This window comes from Candoia aspera, chromosome 3 (assembly GCF_035149785.1).
Source record: "Candoia aspera isolate rCanAsp1 chromosome 3, rCanAsp1.hap2, whole genome shotgun sequence".
Taxonomy (NCBI): Eukaryota; Metazoa; Chordata; class Lepidosauria; order Squamata; family Boidae; genus Candoia; species Candoia aspera.
Window position 1 is genome coordinate 94447464 of NC_086155.1, and position 20510 is coordinate 94467973.

A 20510-nucleotide genomic window follows, 5' to 3' on the forward strand; every position below is an offset into this window, starting at 1 on the left:
TAAAAAATCCTTTACACTCCTCCTCCCATGGATAATTTGTAGTGTTATATTCGAGAGAGTTGTGGCTTGGAAGTTCTGTGATTTTTCTTGGAAGGTTTGCTACTTTTGAAAAAAATTAGAGTTCTGATCTGATGTTCAACTAAGATACCTAGCAGTGGTAGGGCACCCCCATGGCATTTACTACTGAACTCTCTCTCCCTTCCTCCTTGTCTCATAGCCTTCAGGATCTTCTACTTCATGAAATCTAGAACATGAGCCAGGCATGTAGCTGCTCAAATGCTGGCCTGTGTGGTAAATGGCAGAGCTAAGCAAGCTATCCATGCTTCTTCAAATTTATTCTAAAATTTATATCCAGCTGGGAAAAAAAAAGGTGAAAGATCCCATGTGCAAGCACTGAGTCATGTCTATTGGTCAAAATATTGAATGATTTATAATCAAATTCAAATGCTGCGTCTTAACTGGAATGGTGTTTGTGTACCTGTTTCATGGGCTGGCTTATGTGGAAATGGTCACTTTTGTAGTATTGTGGACTTGTTCACTATCGCTGGGAGTCGTGCATTTTTTTTGGTGTGCTTTGTAAGTTTAATTACATTGGTTCTTAGGATTTTACAGGAGTATTCTGTAATTTTGTACTGATATTGTCTATTACACTATTCTGTAATTCTGTAATTCTTATTTTTCACAGTTATTACTAGCTATCTGAATAGTCTCATCTGTTACCATTTTTTCCCTATTTCAGTTACCTTTGCCTCCTGGATTAGGAAATGTAGGCTGCTAGGGTTCAGAGTAGATTCTACCATCCTTCTTCGATAGCATTATACTTTCTATATAATATCCATAGGACAACTATTCAGAATAAAATAATTACACAGCATATTTAGAAACAAATTGATTTTAGCTAAAATAAAAAAAGATCTTGGAAAAGAACTTTGATCCTGAAAAAGCATGCAGAATTTGGGGGATCTCAGGATCTCAGTGAGGAAGCACTGAGATTTGAGTATTCCTCAAAGTCCTCTCTTGCTAGTTGTCAGCAACACAACTGAGTTGAGTATGGGAACACACAGAAAATGTTTTTATCATTATATTTATGTATGGGCATACACTAGTTAGAGGAAATGATCCATTAGGTAGCCCAGCAGCAAGCTGTATGGGATTTTAATGGAATAGTCTTTTGCATTGTGCCAGTAAAGTAGTTAGTAAAGAAGTTTCAGAATTGGCGTAATTGGATCTTATTAAACTCTGTTGAACTAACCTGTTTCTGTCTGGGGGGTTTGTACCAGTAAAAGGTGGGAATATAATACAGCCCACCAATCAACAGCACTTTTGTCTTGTCTAGAGGTAGAACTAAAGTTTTATAGTGCTTAATGCTGGAGCCTGGGACTAAGATTTTCGGATTCAAAGAGCCATTCAACCATAAAGCTTATAAAGTGATTTTGGGTAGTTACCTAATCCTTTTCTCAGAGTTGTAATGAAGAGAATAGGAGACAGGGAGAGCCCTTGTGTGTTGCTTGAACTCCTGGAGGAAAGCTGAAATACAAATATAAAAAATAAAATAGTAATTTATTGGCTCCCAATGTATGATTGGGGATTGGCTCTACTGTACATAAGAAATTTGACATGTTCAAAGATGGTTAGAATTCAGCCTGAGTATTTGTGACTGTCCCATAATTTTTGTGAAAGACCTCTTAATGTTTAAGTTGATGATCATACCACCTTCATTTGAAAACATAGATTGGAAGCCAGAATAGTGTGCACAATCCTGCTGCTTCGACATATATTTGGAAAACTTTGTAAAAGCGATCTTAGGAGAAATAAAAGCTCATGAAAACACTTTTATGTATCCTAAATGATTGTGTACATGTTGAAAATGGAATGGTAGATTCAGCTGAAAGAGAGCTGTGCTTTCTCTATGGTATGTTAAAGGATCACTCATATCAGAGTTGTTGAAAGTTAGGCATGCAGCAAAAATGGGCTCAAAATGAGATTTAAAAAGAGGTCATTTTTCCCCCCTCGTCTCCTATTTTTTTGTACCATGTTGCCTTATGAAAAGATCTTGAGAATGTGCAAGCATTTTATTGATCCTAATAAAAGCATGGATGGATTTTGAAGTTTGCTTCCTCCATGAGCTATCTTAGATTTGTATGTTTTTTATTGTGAAACTGAAAACTTGTCCTCACAATTCTTTTGAAATAGAAACAGAATGCCTGTGTAGATATAAATTCTTAGCTGATTAAAAATGGAACTGGAAAGATAGTTGCAGAATATTAAGTATTTTAAAAGTAAAAAAGCCTAGATCAAATTTTAATTTGAAGTAGTTATATACTTGCTTTCTTTTCTTCCACCCAGTTGATCCTGTCCTTCTGTTGTGTTTTTTTTCCCTTATTTAATTCATATTTACCTTTCTTTTTTAATAGTAATTTTATTAAAGATTACAATTTACAGCAATAAAAACTAATACAAACTAAAAAAAGAAGAGGATAAAAAAATAGAAAGTGCATAAAAGGAAAAACAGAAAAAACAAAAATAGAAAAGAAAGGAAAAAATAATATACTAAAGAAAAAAAAGAAATATAAAAAATGACTTCTCCCTTCATCACAAGTATAAACAATTTTAGTAACTTATCACCGTCTCTTAAAATACAACAAATGATTTCTTCCCGTCTCTTATCTATAAAGAAATGCATGAAGCCTTGTCATTTCAGTCCTGATATCAACAAGTCCATTAAGGGTTACCAGAGATCTGAACAGAACTATGTTGACCTTGATCAAATAAACCAACTTTATATTTCTTCCTTTTACTTCTAACAATCTTGATCTTTAGTTCCTTCAAATAATGTCCTAGAACTTGACTTCTTTTCATTTTTTCTTTGTCCATTCTCACAAAATTCTTCAAAGCTTTAACAAGCTTTTGTAAATCCAACATAGGAAACTTATCCAGGTCAGTCTCTTGTTTATTATTTGTATATCCTTTTTAATTATTAAGACATCAGCTGGTTTATTTTGTATGTCCAGTGTAACATCATTTTCCATGTCATTCTTGTAGCCTGTCATTTTTAAATTCACTTTCAAATCAGTCTCAATAATATCAGGTAATACTTGTTCGCCTTCCCTAGCATCTTTTAAACATATGTAGAAGCGGATGCTCTTAAAATTAACTTCTGGGTCTATTGTTCAAAAAAAAGATCCTCAGTATGTCCAATGTTAAAATATTTTGCTTCATTCTGTATTAGTAAGTTGAATTTGAGTGTTCTTCTCCTTTTATTGAAACCTTTAGTTCCTTCTAGTTTCCTCTAGTGTCCAAATTTTAAAGTCTTAACTTATGCTTCTTTTTTTAAAGAATTCAAAACAAAAGCATTTTCCCATGGGAAGGATTCTTTATAATTTCAAAATTTTATTTCAAAGTTATCTGGACCCTTAGTCCATTTATAACTTTCTAAAATCAAAGTTTTCATCACCCTTTTGCTGTTTATTCCAGAATTTTTTTTTTAAGTCCTTAAACACAGTTTGAGCAAGATGGCTATTTCCTTGTCTCCCAGAGCTCTAAACCTGCTGGGGACTGCTGACTTGTGGTCTCCTCATGAGAAGCAACTGTCTGGAGCACTTGGGGGCAATCTCAAGTCCTCTCCTTGTCCTGAGAGGAATTACGAAGGGCCCGTCTACTCACTGGCTCTTCTTTCTGCTCTGATCATCAGCCCCACTTTCTGCGGAGCTGTCTTCAGTCCTCCATTTCTTCCCTGGAAGTCGGGTATTTACCTTTCCTTCAGGTAAGTCCATACACTGCCTGCTAAACTGTATCCTGAGTGTAATCAGGAGAGGGATCTCTTTAGTTCCATGGAAACAAAGAAGCCCTGGAGTCTCTTGATTTAGAGCTTTTGAGTCCCTTTGATTTCTGCAAGCTAGATATTAACTGAGTTTCTTAAATCTGCCTGCCTCAGCAAAAGCCACCAGTACTCTGCAGAGTTTTAAGCTTGTTTGTGCATGTGTTGTTGAAATGTCTGGGTAGACTGATCCAGTTACCACGACATATAGGCCTATCATTTGATATAAAATTTACATTTTTTTTAATACCCCAAGCCTAAAGTTAAAGCAGCATATTATTCTTCAATTTTGAAAATTTTGAAAAACCTCATTGTTTGTGATGATGTAACAGTGGAGTGTACAGTATCCCATTCCAAGGTTCTTTTTGTCATTGTTCTGACCCATAAAAGCTTTAAGATTTTTTTTTTAGGTGCATTCCCTTAGGTTTTAAAGTTGGAGATAAATATTTTCATGTGACATACAGCTTGAATTTTACACTGACTGCCTTTTAAAGGAACACCAATGCTAGCAGCTGCATCCTAATAAAATATATGTACTGAGCCTTAAAGAAATTAGTGCCATTATTGTTTAAAGCCTGTATCTCTTAAAGTTTTCTCCTATCTCTCTGTTTAAACAATGGAAAGTTTTACCATATGTTCAGATAACATCTTCATCAGGTTCACAACAGGATACCTTAGTTAATTTTCAGTTGAGTGCTTGATAGGATTTTCTTTTTCTGGCTGGTTGGGTGAAAGTCTAGACACTGAGAGATGAGGCTTTACTGGGGCCTCACAATATAGTTATTGTGAATGTTAAGTAGGAGCAGCATCCTCTGATGTACAGATTCTGTGCCCAAACCAGAAGTACAAAGACGTGGCTTTTGTTCCAAAGGAAAGGGACTAATCTAAATGCTGCACAGTGTGAAAAACTTTTTTATGCAAGAGGGGAGAAGAACTTGCCTTAGAGGTGAGAGGTCAGGAGTTTAACCTCTGACCATAAAATAAGAGATCAGCAATGAGTGGGATGAACAAGGCCAGGGAAAATCCTCTCCAAGTACTTTGGGTATTGTTTACTGAAAACGGGTCAAGGAAATGATTGTCAGGGTGGTTATGTGAATTCTCGTGAGATGCATGATTTCTATTGACTTTGAGTTTCTTCTGACTTGTGAAGATTTCTTCTCTTCCCCTTTTAGTATAAGGAAGACCAGAGTAAACTTTGTCCCTTGGTCTTTAGTTCAAACATAATTATTATTTATTTTAGTTTTATACCAGTTTTTCTCCTGAAGTAATGCCGTTATCCCTTTGTATTTGTATGGATTTTTGTTCTTTGTGCTAATTAAATATACAAGCTAACTACATTCATTCCTAGGATTTTTTCCATTGGTAAAAATGGTATCATTTATTGGGCTCTTTATAGTTAACAAACTACATTATGAACCTCTTTCAGATAATTTATTTGGCAGGCAATGGGAAGATTGTCCTTAGTTAACACAGAGATATTTGGGTGGTCATTGTTATTGTACAACACCAGGGGAGAGCTGTTCTCAGTTGTAATGCTAAAGAAATTAGGACATTTTTCTCTCTGATGTTGTTTTGGCATTAAAAGTGCTCTGGAACTTAGTCACAATCCAATTATACAGTGTCAGTTAGTAGACAGATATGCTACACAGTCAGATTTACTGGTCTAAGCTAATCATTACTCTTCTTCCTAAACATATATGAATTAAATATATATGAAACTTGTTTTGACGTCATTTGCTAGATGTATTGTATGTTGGCTGATGTATTATATGGTTTACTTTTTTGTCTTCATCTATAATCTTTAATAGGAACCCACAATCTTATTTAAGATGTAAATGAAGCATATATTTTTTTATCGAAAAATGTATTCTTAGAGTTGTGTAATTTATTTAACCTTAGAATCTCAAATTTGGACTATTTTATTTTAGTAAGTGATTTGAGCTTTTTCACATTGCATGTATAATATTTCTGTCTGCTGTTTGAGTAGGTTTTGAATGAAATAATGCAAGATCTGGAAAATCTGTTTTATCTGAAGTAAAAGTGGATGGATATACACTTAGTTATGGAATTTGTAGGTTGCTTCAATCTGTCATGATTCTGGGTGGCTCATGAAATGGTTCATATATCCTAATCTCTTTTTCCCCCCTTACTGTTGCTGGTTCCTCCAACCTTTTAGGTAGTTTTTTAAAAAAAAACAAAAAACAGAAGATAAATTTAATTTAGTCTAAAAATATGGATGGGACTTGAACAAAAATTGTTTTGATTTGCATTTAATTAAAATTAATTGTATTTTTTATGATTACTCACTAGTCAAGGATTTAGTAATTCTATTCTGTCACATTGCAATTTGGAGGGTTTGGGCATTACATGCTTTGTTTTATGATATTGTACAAATTAGTATATTAATTAAGATATTAGGTGGTCTTTTAAACTCTACTAAAACCACTGAAAATAATAACTATAGAAAAGTTGAAAGTAGTAACTATGGGATGCCTTATGTATGCTGTTTTCATATAAAAACGGCATATGTTTTTATATCCTACTCCCTCTGGCAGCCACTCTGCCTTCTAAGGATTGGAGGACCCTGACTAATAGCATAGATTGTATATTGGGTTACTTGGGATGGGAAATGTGGATATTTACGTATTTGACATTTATGTACCTCCCCAATCTGAAAAACTGGGAAATGTAAACATTCATAATATATCATTAAAACAAATTATGAAAACAGAAATAAAAACTGGATGATTGCCCACAGTTCCTTATAAGGGGACCAGAATCCCAGATGGAGCAATGGATAAAAAGTAATGTGCATGCTGGGTCATAGACACAAGGGATAAGGCCTATAACAATCTAATAGCATAATTCCTTTAAAAGATTTTTTAGCTGTTGGAGTAGCACTGATTTTTTTTCTGCAACAACCCTATTAACCTGTTTTCTTTGCTTATCAGAAGTTTAGTGTTGACTTTAAAGACTGGTATGTGAAGCACGTCAAAACATAGATTTTCAGCTATGTTGCCTGTCATAGATAAATCAATACTTAAATGTATGTGGAACAGCATTTAGTTTTTTTCCCCCTTGTGCTCACATGGAAGGCCCTTGGGACAGATGGCCCCTCACTGTTGATGGTTCGATTTCAGTGATCACCCACAGCTTCAGAGGAGTGTGAAGAAAAGAAATTGCTTTCTTTGTCAAGGTGTTTTCAATTCAATTCTCACCCATTAGCCCTGTTTCGTTAAGTTTTGAATTACTCCATCAGGTGACTGATGAGTGTATTTCCTCTCTTTGGCTATTGAAATAGGCTGGTGTAAAATGGAAAAGGAAAATCAAGTTTATAGTTATTGATTACTAAAACGTCTTTAATCTGTCCCCTGGCTTGATATACTTGAACGGTAAAATAATATTAAATGTGAATAGTAACACAAAAAGGAAAGCTTAATAATATAGTAATCTTAAACTAATATATATATATGTGTGTGTGTGTGTGTATGTATGTAGATAGATAAATAGATAGATAGATAGATAAGCAGGAATCAGTGGACATTATTTAAATATGATTGTGATTCTCTGTTTAAGCAAGAAGAGCTTTTAAATACCTCTTTGTGCAAGTAAGAAACCCTAGGTTCTCAAGTTAAATTCCTAGTGGAATCACAGGCCTGCAAAATAAAATCTGATACAGTTGGTAATGTCACAATCAGTGTGGTTTGAATTATGCTATCCTGGATACTCCCAGAATGGGAATTGATCTATCGGATCAGATTTGGCTTTTACTGTCAGCTAAGTTCCCCTGTGTGTCCCTGTATTACCTGTGTTAAAAAACAGAGGGTTTCCATTTCCTTCATACAAAAAATGAAATAAAATAGTCATTATTGAAAAATACCCCTTTAGAAAGGATTTTCATGATAAAAAATCTCAGAAGAGTAAATCTCAGTTAAGATATTTATTTTAGCAACAATATTACAATAATAACAGTAATAATATACTTTTTTTTTAGCATTTAAGCTCTGTTTCAGTTTCAAGACTCCTAGGTAATCGATAAAATATATATTAGAGTTCCATATATAAATACAATTTCCAATAGATTTTTGAGGAGTGGTTTTGTAACCATTCAACCCAGGACAAAGTTAAATGAACTTAGAAGTGCTGTTGTAAAAGGCTTATAAGTCCCCCCGTAGGGGAGAGATAGGTGGTGAATAAATTTATAAAATAAATGAATAAATATAAATAAATAAGATTTTAAAAGATAAAAGATTCTGCAGAAGCCCATACTGCTTATTCACCTCTTAGATTCAGGTTCATTTTCATGCTTTTCAACTCATTTCAGGGAGTTTAAGGTTAGGGTTCTGATGTATGTATCTTCAGCTGCCGTTGTTGCCTGTCCTGTCTTAGGAGGGAGTTTTCTGGGTGCTGTGTTGTATAGATTCTTCCTTTTCTTTGTGGATATTCAGCTCCTTATGGAGAAATTATGTGCCAAATAAGGGGATTTGACTTCCCAACATTATATTAAGCTGTTTAAAGCGCTGGAGCAATTCCAAATTTACAGATCAATGTATTATGTAATATAGTATTTTTATACTGATATGTATTAGGTGTTACGAGAATATTGTTTGTCTGTCTTGTCTTATGCATGATCTTCCTTTTAGGAATCAAATTTCACTTTTCTCCTTTAAAATATATATAACTATGAATATTATTTACTTTCTTATTTCACCTAATTTTGCAGGTGTTATTGCATTATTTATTTATTAGGTTTTATCCTCTCCAAATCTATCCAACTTGTGGCAGCTTACAAATATACTAAAAATACAGTTCAAAAAGGCAAAAATACAATGAGCAATCAAACAGAAATATATTACTTGTCCCCTGGGTGTCAGAACTCAAATGGCCTCTAAAAGAACTTGGTTGTCAGTTTCTCGTGGAAGGGGGTCAGATAGGAGCTGATGTAACCTCCAGGGATGATAAAAGAATGGTGTTCGACAGGCCCAATTGTTAGCTCGGTAGATGAGCTGGGAATCCTTTTCTCAAAATCCTTCATTTTGTAGGCAGGCTAAAAGCATGGCATGTTCAATTTCATCTTTGCGCTTTCTGTGCAATGAACTTTCACCCGATTAAGGTTTTCATTTTATAACGAATGGCATTGCATAACTAATGGCATTGCAGCAAAAAAGACTTTCTTTTCATGTTCCCAGGGAGCTGAAAATGGCTTTCTATGCATTGAAATGCTCAAATACAATATTGGGCAAAAGGGATTCACTGCCCAAGGTGGGAAAATGATAGCTCAGACTTTTTTTCCAACAGCAGAAAAGATACAAGGTAACAATATTTCAGAAGTTGGCATTTCTGAACAAATTAAAAAAGCTAAGAGAAATAACATCAACTTTTCATGGTTTTTCATGGTTTTTAGTAGGGATGGGAAACTTATTTGATTGTACACACATTTTAGAACAAATAGAAACTTTTATAAAGTGATTTCAACAATATTTAAGAAAATGTTACTGGGAAGAAGAGGTAAATTCTTGTCTCCATAGTAGCAATTCCTTTGACAATTACCACCAAACTGCATTCAGATTTTTTAAAGCCTCCGTTGATACCAACAGAGTTTTAAAAGTAGTTTTTAAAAGCCTAAGGGTAGGGTGGGAAAAAACTCATATTTCTGAATAGCTACTGGACTGTTGGTGAGGACCATTTTTAAAATACTTAGCTACGCTCATGTGGCATTTTATCTGTTTGGAACTTCCAGAAGTTCCTGGTCCACATTAAAGAATATTGGCAGTTTTAATTTAGCTACATCAAGAGGGCCACAGGATCCATACAGGTAGTCTTCGACTTACTATGGCAATTGGGACCAGAATTTCTGTTGCTAAGTGATGCGGTTGTAAAGTGCCCACATTGCTTAGTGATGGCAATTCCTGCAGTCCCAGTTGCTGTCATTAACTGAATCCCACAGTGATTAGGCAAGGCAACTTCCTGCCAGCTTCCTACAACCAAAGTCAGTGGGGAAGCTGGCAGGAAGTTGCAAGTCCCAGGCTGGCAGACAGGTAAGTGGCTGCTGCTGGGTGGGGGAGGGAGCGAAGGGGTGCACAGGGTGTGATGGTTGAGGAAGATGCATGGGGGTGCATGAGTGACTGGTGTGTGAGTGAAGAGGGGCTGGGGGAGAGTCGCAGGTTGGGGAGATTTACCCCAGTGACTTGCAACCTTCCCTGCCGGCTTCCCCATTGACTTTCTGGGGAAGTCGGCAGGGAAGGTTGCAGATGGTGATCATGGGGTGCTTGGCAACCAGTCATAAGTGCAAGTGGGTCGCCAAGCACCCAGATTGTGATCATGTGACTGCGGAGGTGCTGGGATGGCCAGAACTACAAAGACCAGTCATACAAGCATACCAGACAGCAACTGGGACTGCAGGGATTGCGGTTGCTAGGCAATGTGGTCGCACTTCATGACTGCATCGCTTAGTGACAGAAATTCCGATCCCAGTTGTGTTGTAAGTCAAGGACTACCTGTAAGCTTAGTGTCCTATACTTTGTAAAATACCAAGAATATTGATGGAGAATCTACCTGTTCTCCCTCCCACCCTCCCTTCTATCCATGTGTTATATGTGTTTGTTATATATATTCTGAAGATGATGCTTGGTGAGATTAAGAGTGTACATAGTATGAGGATTCTGGTAAAATCGTCGAATCCACTCCCAGTGCTGGTTTGAGTTATTAATATTGCTTGGGTTTCTGCCAAGCTTTCCAACTAATGGTTAGTTAAAAACAGTTTTCCATTAATCTTTCCACTGAGTGTGTTTCTTGGATAGCACTGTCTATTTTGGATAGAAAATGAGCTCTGTGCTGAGCTAGTTACTGTGAAGTCAACACTCAAGTTTGGGAGCTTTGTGAGTTTCTGAGCGTAAATTGGAGTGCATTCCAAGGCAGCATCAGTTCTAGGAATGTGAGTGGAGACTAAATTGTATAAAAATGATAAGTGGGAAAGTAGCATTCCATTATTATTAATACACAGTTGACTTTCTTGGATCTTCATATAAAATATACTCCTATGTTTTTTTAAAAGCTAAAAGTAATATATGCATTGATCCATTCAACACACTTTTTTGTATATATTTGTCTTAACTCACATTTCCATTATTGCTAGGGCATAGCCAGAAAGAATATTTTGGTTTCCCTCTCTAAACTATTGTTTCTCTTAAAATGATGGTAGTTTATTGAAATTATGAAGTCTATGAACTTATTATTTCAACCCCAAGCAATATAAAATAGGATACCTTGAATGATCAATTAAGTAAGTTTCAGATATCTGATAAGGAGAGCAAATTTAAATAATACTTAATTTGTAATGTTTTCAGGATATGTTTTCTAATAAAAAAATAAAGTATTTTCTTTGAAATGTCTCTTGAATTGATTTACAGTAACAGCTTTGTACAATGAATGACTTTCCCTCTTTTGTTGGTCACTGCTGAACTTCTTTTTAAAAAAGCCACACACAGTTTTGAATCCTTTGTCTCCAGCTCAACGTCGGTATTTAAGGTGATATAAATATTTTACATCTAGATTTAAGTAAGTATTTTATACCTAGATTTAAATATGGAAGATAGGTATATTATATGTTAGATATTAAAATTGCCAAAATGTGTTCTTCAAAGGAATTAGGACAGATATGATAATATTCTCAGAGACTTGGATCCAATCCCTTCCTTATGTGAGAGCAACAGACTTCTATGTAGATGAGAGGGACATTTTTTTCACCTGGTGCCAATATCCTATGGCTTTTGACAGGCTTTTTCAGAGGGCATCTTACTGAATGGCCTGGTTGTATGCTGTATACTTGAGTCCTGCAGAAAGAGGGACCTGAATGGCAGTAATGCACAGGTACAACCAATATTATATAAAACTGGATTCAATACAGTTTTTATGATATTTATGGTATAAGCCATAGGTGGTGGTTTCCTTATGGTAAATTGAAAACTGAAATTAGAATGTATGATTGCATTGTTCCTTCAGTTAAAAGATGGGCATGACTGGAATCAAGAGCTTGCTAATAATTTTGAGCTGTAACGAAATATTATGTTAAAGAAAGGGAGTTAAAAAAAAAGATGCATAATGCATTTATTATCTATGGCGACTGTGTTTTCTGGTAGTTATCTTTGCCATCTCATCCATAAAATCAGCATAATATCAACCCAATGTTGCCCAGTCAGATGGGTATCATTCGTTCCAGGAAAAATAAATTCTCAAGAAAAACTGTTTAGATGCACGATGGTATAAATCTTCTGTTTTGTATCTCCTTTCTAACAGTTGAGGAACTGGCTTGAATAGAGAATAAATGTAACCTCAGATATAAACATATGCAAAATACAGGTAGTCCTCACTTAACGACCACAATTGGGGCTGGAATTTCTGTGTCTAAGCAAAGCGGTCATTAAGCAAATCCGACCTGATTTTATGAACTTTTTTGCAGGGGTCATTAAGCGAATCATTGTGGGCATTAAGTGAACTATGTGGTTAAGTGAGTCACGCGGTTTCCCCATTGATTTCGCTTGCCAGAAGCCGTCTGGGAAGATAGAAAGTGGTGATCACGTGACCACCTGACACTTCTACGGTCATAAATGTGAACTGGTTGCCAAGTGCTCAAGTCATGATCACATGACTGTGGGGATGCTACAATGGCTATAAGCGTGAGGACCGGTTGTAAGTCGTTTTTTTCAGCACTTTTGTAAGTCTGAACTATCAGTAAACAAATGATTGTTAAGTGAGGACTAACTGTATTGAGTTCATCAGTTGCTTTGGTAATTATCATAAACTGGTCTGCTCCATGAAATGTGTAATTTATTTTAAGTATTTTAAGTATTATTTTAGGTTCAGTCACAGTAACCAAGTACTGTTGTATGTCTTCCTCCATTTTGTCAATGAAAATATGGCTACTTCTTTTCTCATAATATAGCAATTATAATACAATGATGACTGCCTAGGCTTTCCCTTTCATATACTCAATGCAAAATGCAAGTATGTACTGTTAGTAATCTGACTTGCACCCAAGCTGAAGTAATTATTTTATTTTATTAAACAGAAGAAAAAGTATATATACATACATGAATATGAACAATATTGCATAACCTGTAATAATAAAGAAAAGAGAAAAAGAGAAAAAGAAAATTGTTATAAATGAATTTTTAAAAATCCGATAGACTTTGAAAATTTCTTTGTACTTTTATTGGAAGAAAAGTAATTCATGTGTTGACAGTGCTTCTCAAAAATCTTTTGTTGCAAATTAGGTGTCGATTTCTCCTGCAGTGTTGTATAATAATTTTGCCAGCTCCCATGTATGAAAAATCCATAATTCTTGATGTCTTGGTAGATTACAAATACTAGAGATAAATCAAGGAGAACACATGCATTTTTAACACATCCAGTTTATCCAGTTAAAATAACTTAATTAGTCCAAGATTTTTGTAAATCCATGGAGTACTATTGTCTCTGAATAAAATTTATATAGTTCTTAAGGAAAATAACTTGTCTATTAAGAAATTTATTCTGGGAGATGGGTCTGAAACACTATCTGATAATGCATAATTAATTATGGCAGAAGAATATCTGGTGAATGGGGTTGCAGAAAATTTGGTGTGAAACTTTTAGTCATTTCTTGGTGCTTCTGCGATTAGATCCCACTTGTCTCATAGGGTTAACTTTTCATGAGGATAGGTATAGTTTTAATTTACAGGTAGTCCTTGCTCACCAACTACTTGTTCAGCAACCGTTCAAAGTTGCGATGGTGCTGAATGAGTGGTACTTATGACTGGTCCTTGGAGTTCTGGCCATCGCAGCACCCCTGGGGTCATATGATTATGATATGTATGCTTGGCAACCAGCTTGCACTTACTACGGTTGCAGCGTCCTGTGGTGATGTGATCGTCATTTCTGACCTTCCTTACCAGCTTTCCACATGCAAAGTCAATGGGGAAGCTGGCAGGGAAGATCGCAAGTTGCTCTGGTGGGTCCCCCTGGGTTTCATGTGCACCACGCCCTCCTTCCCTCTGCCTCCTTTGCACGCATGCCTCTCTCCTTCTTCCGTCAGCCCCCCTGCACTTGCATGCACTGCAGCACCTGCCTCTTCCAACTCAAATGGCCTGCGCCGGGCCTCCCAGGGCCTCCCCCACCCTCCTGCAGCACCCTTGTGGTTCTTACCTGGGACTCTCACTGCTTCCCACTTAATGAACCGTGCGTTACGATGGCAACCAGGACTGCCTGGATTGCTGTCACTAAGCAATGTGGTCATGTTACATCGAGCTTTACAATCACATCACTTAGTGACAGCAGTCCTGGTCCCAATTGCTGTTGTACCCTGAGGTCTACCTGTATTACACTTTGCTGTTACATTAGTAAGCTTCTGGCAGTTTTCAAAAAAGGTTGCTTCCAAGTCCAAACCTGCTTTAGTTTTTTTCAGCAGAGGTGCATTATATACTTCCAAACTACTCTCTAGCCCCAGTGACTTGGCTAAGACTTTGCATGCAAGCATATCCGAGAGCATTTCTTTTTTTTTCTAGACTCCATTTTTACTGCAGAGAAGTAGCTGGCAAGAATATATTCTGTGCTTCTTCACAGTTTTCTCTGAGTAAGAAGGTTCTATATAGGCATTTATGATGCTCATTGTCTATATTTCATAACCCTTTGTACTTTTTATGTGTGTTCCCTTGAAAAACTAATGTATCAGATTGGAACTTGAAAACTTTCTTTTTTCTTTTAGACATTTTAAAGATATATAAATAGACATTAAAAAGAAAAAAGATAAATGGGTAAAATACAGATGAATAAACAAGAAATTAAAATGTCATAGGGATTATAGTTTTCCAATATATCATTAGTTAATTATGAATAACTGAATATTTTATACTGTATAGTTTTAAAACATTAAAAGTTGCTATTGAACTTTAAGCTAAACATAAATATCAAGAACCATAGTCAATGCAGTGTCAATGTCTTGAATAAAATTATGTGCTACTGTAAATTAAATCCATGTTACTAAAATATCCTGTAAAATTGAATTATGGACTCTATCCACAGAAAAGCCCTCATTTTGGATGTGGTATAAATTCATCAATTGTTGTAGTAAAAAAATGTGTCTTGAAGAACAGATGGGCACACCTCAACCCACCACATGGATCAATCAGCTCCTCCAAACTATCACATTCCTCAGTTTTTCATCACAATATTTACTTTCTGCCGGAGATCAGGCCAAGGCAGTATTCTAACAAAGAGTCTTGGATGTATTGCACACAATAGGTTGTCAAAATGGCTGGCCAAGAATAAACTGTCCTTTCAAATAGAAAAATAACAGACAATGGATCTGACTCAATACCATAGGATAGCTCTTACTAGAGCAAGTTTTGAGCAACTAGATTCTATGGTCAAATATGGATGATTCCACCAAGTGCCTTACCTTGAAAGGACATGTGTTGTGGAGCATCTGAAGTAGAAGACATTGCACATGTCCTATTTAACTGCCAACTATATGCCCCAGCAAGGGCTTCAGACATTAATTGACAGAACCACATTTTGGGACTGTAACAAAAGACTATGTTACTTCCTCCAGGGCACAAATACATATGTGGTCAAGTTTATAGTTACGGCTGTCCAACTGAGAACGCAATTTACAGAACACATTGGGGTGCATGTAAAGGTGATGAATTCATTTAAACTCACATTGTTTCTGTATTTTATTACTTGTTTTATTATATTATTATTATTATTATATATTATTATTTTTATCTTACAATTTTATCTCTATTTTACCCTACTGTATTTTATCATATTTTATCTTACCATAGTATATTTTATCTTACCGAACTGTATTTTATCTGTTTTATGGTATCATATTTTATATTTTATATCTTATAGTGGCTGATGCCCAACTTCTTGATATGGTCGTTTGACTAATCAATAAAGTTACTCATAGTAAAAAAATGATTTTCAGTTTGAATTTGATCTTCAATCTGATTTTTTTTTTTAGGATACATAGTTATTTTAGATACTGACTCCTATAACTTAACCTTTTTTTCCAATGAGGGGAATCAACCAAGCCTTCCTTGCAGCAGTTAGCATATACAAAGCAAATTCAATATACTTTGAAGGAATATGTGGTTTTGTAAAGAATATTGCAGATTGAAATGGGAATTCAACTTTTAAGATTTGTTTCAGAGTAATATTAATTATTTTCCAAAACTGTTGGGCTTTAAAAGAATGCCACAGAATAGGAAATAATGATCTGACTTGATCATTACATTTTCAACAATTTTTAGAGAATGCATTGTTCATTTTAACAGTCAGATACCAACAGTAAAACATCTTACAGTATATCAATTTTATCCAAGTATAATACATGGAATAAATTTAATATTCATTTTCCATTGAAATTCCATTGTTGCATATTTAGTATTGCATTCAAATAATAGTTTCCCATTTTTAGCATATGTGCTCTGACATGAATATGTAATGTGCATGTAATACTTGTAGAGTTCTGTTGGCTTTCTGTTCCTTACAAATAATATGGAATAAAAGAATATATATTTTTTCCAACTTGATTCATAATGAAACATAAATTTTCTTACCAATTTTCTGACTAAATGTTTATTAAAAGTTAATAGCATTGTAAGTGGGTAGATAAAATTATTATGGGGACTGCTACAATCTATAGGGCCTAGCTGTCTTTTAGATATAATTGAATATACTTATGTTTCAGTTGTATATACAAATGCAAGGATGTAGTAGTAAATGTATAAAAATGAATAAGGTATAATTACAATCTCTTTGCATGCTATAATGCCACACAATAATGCCTCTTACCACACACTGTTCCTCAACACTTAATTGGCTCCAGTATCTTCAAATACAATGAAGCAATGCAGGAATAAAAGAAATACAGAAGGGGGAATGTTGAAAGGTGTACCTGACTTTGAAAATCTTATAAGGTGTAATACTAAATTAAGCATAATTTATAAATTACTAGTAAAATATGAGTCAGAATCCAAACATCCATGTGACACATACAGTCCGAAAGATTGTATGGTTAAATGGATACAGTATTTGAATATACTTAGAGATGCAACAGTGGGAGTTTCAATGGAAGAATCAGAGAAAAAGCTAATATATGCATGCATGAATCAGTGCCATGATGCAACTACTGATATGTTTGTATTTTTTTTTTACAATCTTATTCTCTCTTTGTAAATCCCAAATGTTGCAGAAGGTAGAGGACAGAAAGAAAATACCAGAAGGCAATTGAAGAGAATAAAGTAGTGCTTAACTTATGACATTAGGAAATAATTCATTTCCCCCTAATTCTAACTCCCTTTAATAAATTGAATAGTTGGGTAATTAATTTAAACAACATTGAAAGAACTATACAGTTATAAAGCACTGAGTAAAATCAGCATAGAATAGCCTACTGATCTGTTAACAAATAATGCAAATATAATTATAAATATGATTTTTAAGAACATATTTTGAATACTTTAGTATTTTCTTTTTAGACACATTTTTATATCTCTCTGTGAGCCTGAAGCAACACTGGCCCTCTTTAATATTAATGTACTCTACTATAAGATGCTGCTTCTTTGCCTCTGATTAATGCTGCCTGTCAATTATTTACAGATCCTGTGGTTTTGTGGAAGTTCCCGGAGGACTTTGGAGACCAGGTTAGACATGTGAGATTGATCCTTTTAAAATGACAGAGTAGTAAATGTAATAACAACAATAATAATATCAACATCACTTCCCTCTCTGCAGCAGCTTTCCTACTGAGCTGGAGAAAGGCAAATGGTTGGAGACAGCAGTAAGAGAATTTTCACCAGCTGATTTGATTATTAGAATTTGTTCATGGCATGAAGCATTGCACAGGATATTAGTTGCTTTCATGGCTTTATTATGTTAATATTTTAATATGGGTGGATGTACTTCTTTGATAGAATTTTTTTTCCTACTGCAATTGTGAATAAACATCTTGTGAAATACATTAGTGTAATTATGATTGATGTACAAGATTAAAATTGTCACCAGGTGTATAACTTCAGCAATAAGCTCAAATGGTGATTTTAGGCATGTTTGTTCACATAACCTGCCGTCAATACTGATAAATCAGATTGGTTATTTGTTTATTTATTTATTTATCATATTTTTATCACTGCCCATCTGCCCCACATGGGGGACCCTGGGCGGTTCACAGTAAAAACAATTTAAAATTCAATAAAATTATAAATAATTATTCATGTTTTGAGATAGCTCATACCATTGATGATAGAAAGAAATGTTATATTCTGATGCTACAGTGTTAGTTTGTCTTATACCTAAAGCCAAACAGGTGGAGCTAAATATTAATGGCTTTGAATGTCATTTTTGGTAGAAATCTGAAGTATCAATTCAATGCATAAAATAACTGTATTTATCAGAGGTGTGCAGTATGAGTTCTGAAGATACATATTTTCAGAGTCCCTTCAAAACTTACTACCATTTTGACAGAAGGGGAAAATCATTAAATACACAGGGAATAATCACATTACTTGCATTCAATTTAGTTCAATTAGTATAAATTAATATTGAATTTAATAGATGTAATAAAAATAAAAAAAAATGATTTTACCCTGGCCTCACCTGCTTTTTTATTTTTGACCCTGACTTCTGCCTATTTTTTTTTTGAAAGATAGTCTGTAATAAGCCCTCAGTTTGATAAAAGATGCCTGTTCCTGATACACATTATTGTTTTTAAAAATCAATGCTACCAAGTTATGACAGCCTGGGTACAAATTTTTATTTAATACATTTCACTTCTTTAAAAAACAAAACTGTAATTGATCTTTCATTAGTTCAAGCATAGTTTTGCTTTGAAGAATGCCAGATACTTTAGAAAAATAAGGTATGTGTAAACAACAGCTTGAATTCTGTTTTTAATATGGGGATTTATATAAGAACTATGTTTGCCAATGCAGTTTACAACTCAGCATTTGTTGTGCTCGTACCCTGAGCATAGTTGTGCAAACGTGAACTCCATTAAAATGAACAACATTAATTGCTAATATCAACAGCCAGTGTTCATAATAGCACAGAAATTTTCATTCTGGTGTGGTATTTTTTTTTTTGGCAACAATTTTTCACAGAGTAATAGGAGTTGAACTCTGTTCCAGCAGACAGGAACTTCATTTGCAGATAGGTTGGAATTTAAATTAATTTACCTTTGAGTGAGAGCAATGTTTTTTACATTTTAGCCTGGGTATCTTATTATGGTTTAATCTCAAAGATATGCTGAAGTTCACATATATTCATATACTGGGCTTACATGTATAACAAATGTATTATATCATTCACTCACCTTACCAGCTGCAATTAATATTTTAATTTGCTTTTACTCTGTTAATTAGGAACTGAGATAGATCTCCCTTTGAAACCCTATAGATTCACTTCCTGAAAACAAAAACACAGGGTTTGTTTTTTCATAGGGTTGCTTGGGAGAAGGAGAGAAAAAGAGATTAATCCCCTCCCACCTACCCTCATCATTCTGATCAAGGTAGATGTGTGGCCTTCTTCTGTCTACCACATAACCAATTGCTGATCAACTGAATTGATGAGGGAAAGTGGGCATAGATCTTTACACAAAGAGATTTGATGATGAGGCCTTGTAGTTGACCATATATGATGCAGAATGTATAATGTGAGAGACTGTCAGACTATATAAATGCACATTATGATTTTTTAAATAAATGAACTGTATGCAATATTTTTTCTTAATTATACCTGCTTGTTTTCAATTTTCTTGAAAGTGGCAGTCTCTATATTTCTGTAATAAATTTAAGTATGTATTCTTCCTGATTCTTGGGTTGTTGGATACCAGCAGCCCTGCTGTTTAGTAGATTTCTGATTTCCACAAGGGAAACTAATATATAATTATTTATATTTATATAATGCATGTCCTGTATTTTTATGTATTTTAACAATTATAGATTTCTTTGCTTTATCCTTGTGATAATCATCTCATATTGATATAATATGACCCCCTTTACTTTTACTTCAAATATTTGATATAATACCCTGGTTTTCAATCTCATTGACGTACTTTTGGTCAAAATATCATCCATAAGATCAAAATAGTGAGTATAGTGCATTCCAGTATTCCTCTATATAAGCAGCTTGATTTTCAAAGGTTTGTTATTTTGGCCCTGGAGTTGAAGTTCTTTTTTCTGAATAGCTATGTTAAAAGCTTAAAGTACATATTCATTTCCTCCCTTTCTTTCTTCCTCCTTTACTATGAGTAGGCAAGGAACTATACAGTAAGTATGTTGGATCATTGTTCAGTAAAACCCTATTTGCTCTTCCATAGCTTTCAGATGCACACAAATAGCAAGTTAAGCTCCTTCCAAGTGTAGTGGCAATGCGGAAGATCATTGTATTTTGAGGAGTTTAAGTGATATTTCTTGATTTCTCCTTCATATTAAGAAAATTATAGAACTTTAGAGTTCATTCTGAGCTATGTTTAAGCTGCTTGTTTTTTTCACTCTTGCTTGAAAAGCGGGGGGGGGGGAGAGAAAACCCCAAGATTGTTTATCTTAGCACTAGCTTATCTGTATAGCTTCCCAGGCTCTTGGATTATGTCATAAACAGGTGCCCCAGACCCTGGGAACTTACCTAGTCAAGGTCGAGTCCTGTAGCCTTG

The 20510-nt window shown here is 34.7% G+C and overlaps 1 protein-coding gene across 1 annotated transcript in view; it reads left to right on the top strand.

Moving 5' to 3' along the window:
• Nucleotides 1-20510, top strand: part of DENND1B (DENN domain containing 1B) — a 200761-nt gene that overhangs the window by 34876 nt on the left and 145375 nt on the right. The window contains exon 3 of the mRNA XM_063298387.1: nucleotides 17462-17505. Coding sequence (XP_063154457.1) covers nucleotides 17462-17505 — 44 coding nt within the window. The remainder of the gene's footprint in view (nucleotides 1-17461; nucleotides 17506-20510) is intronic.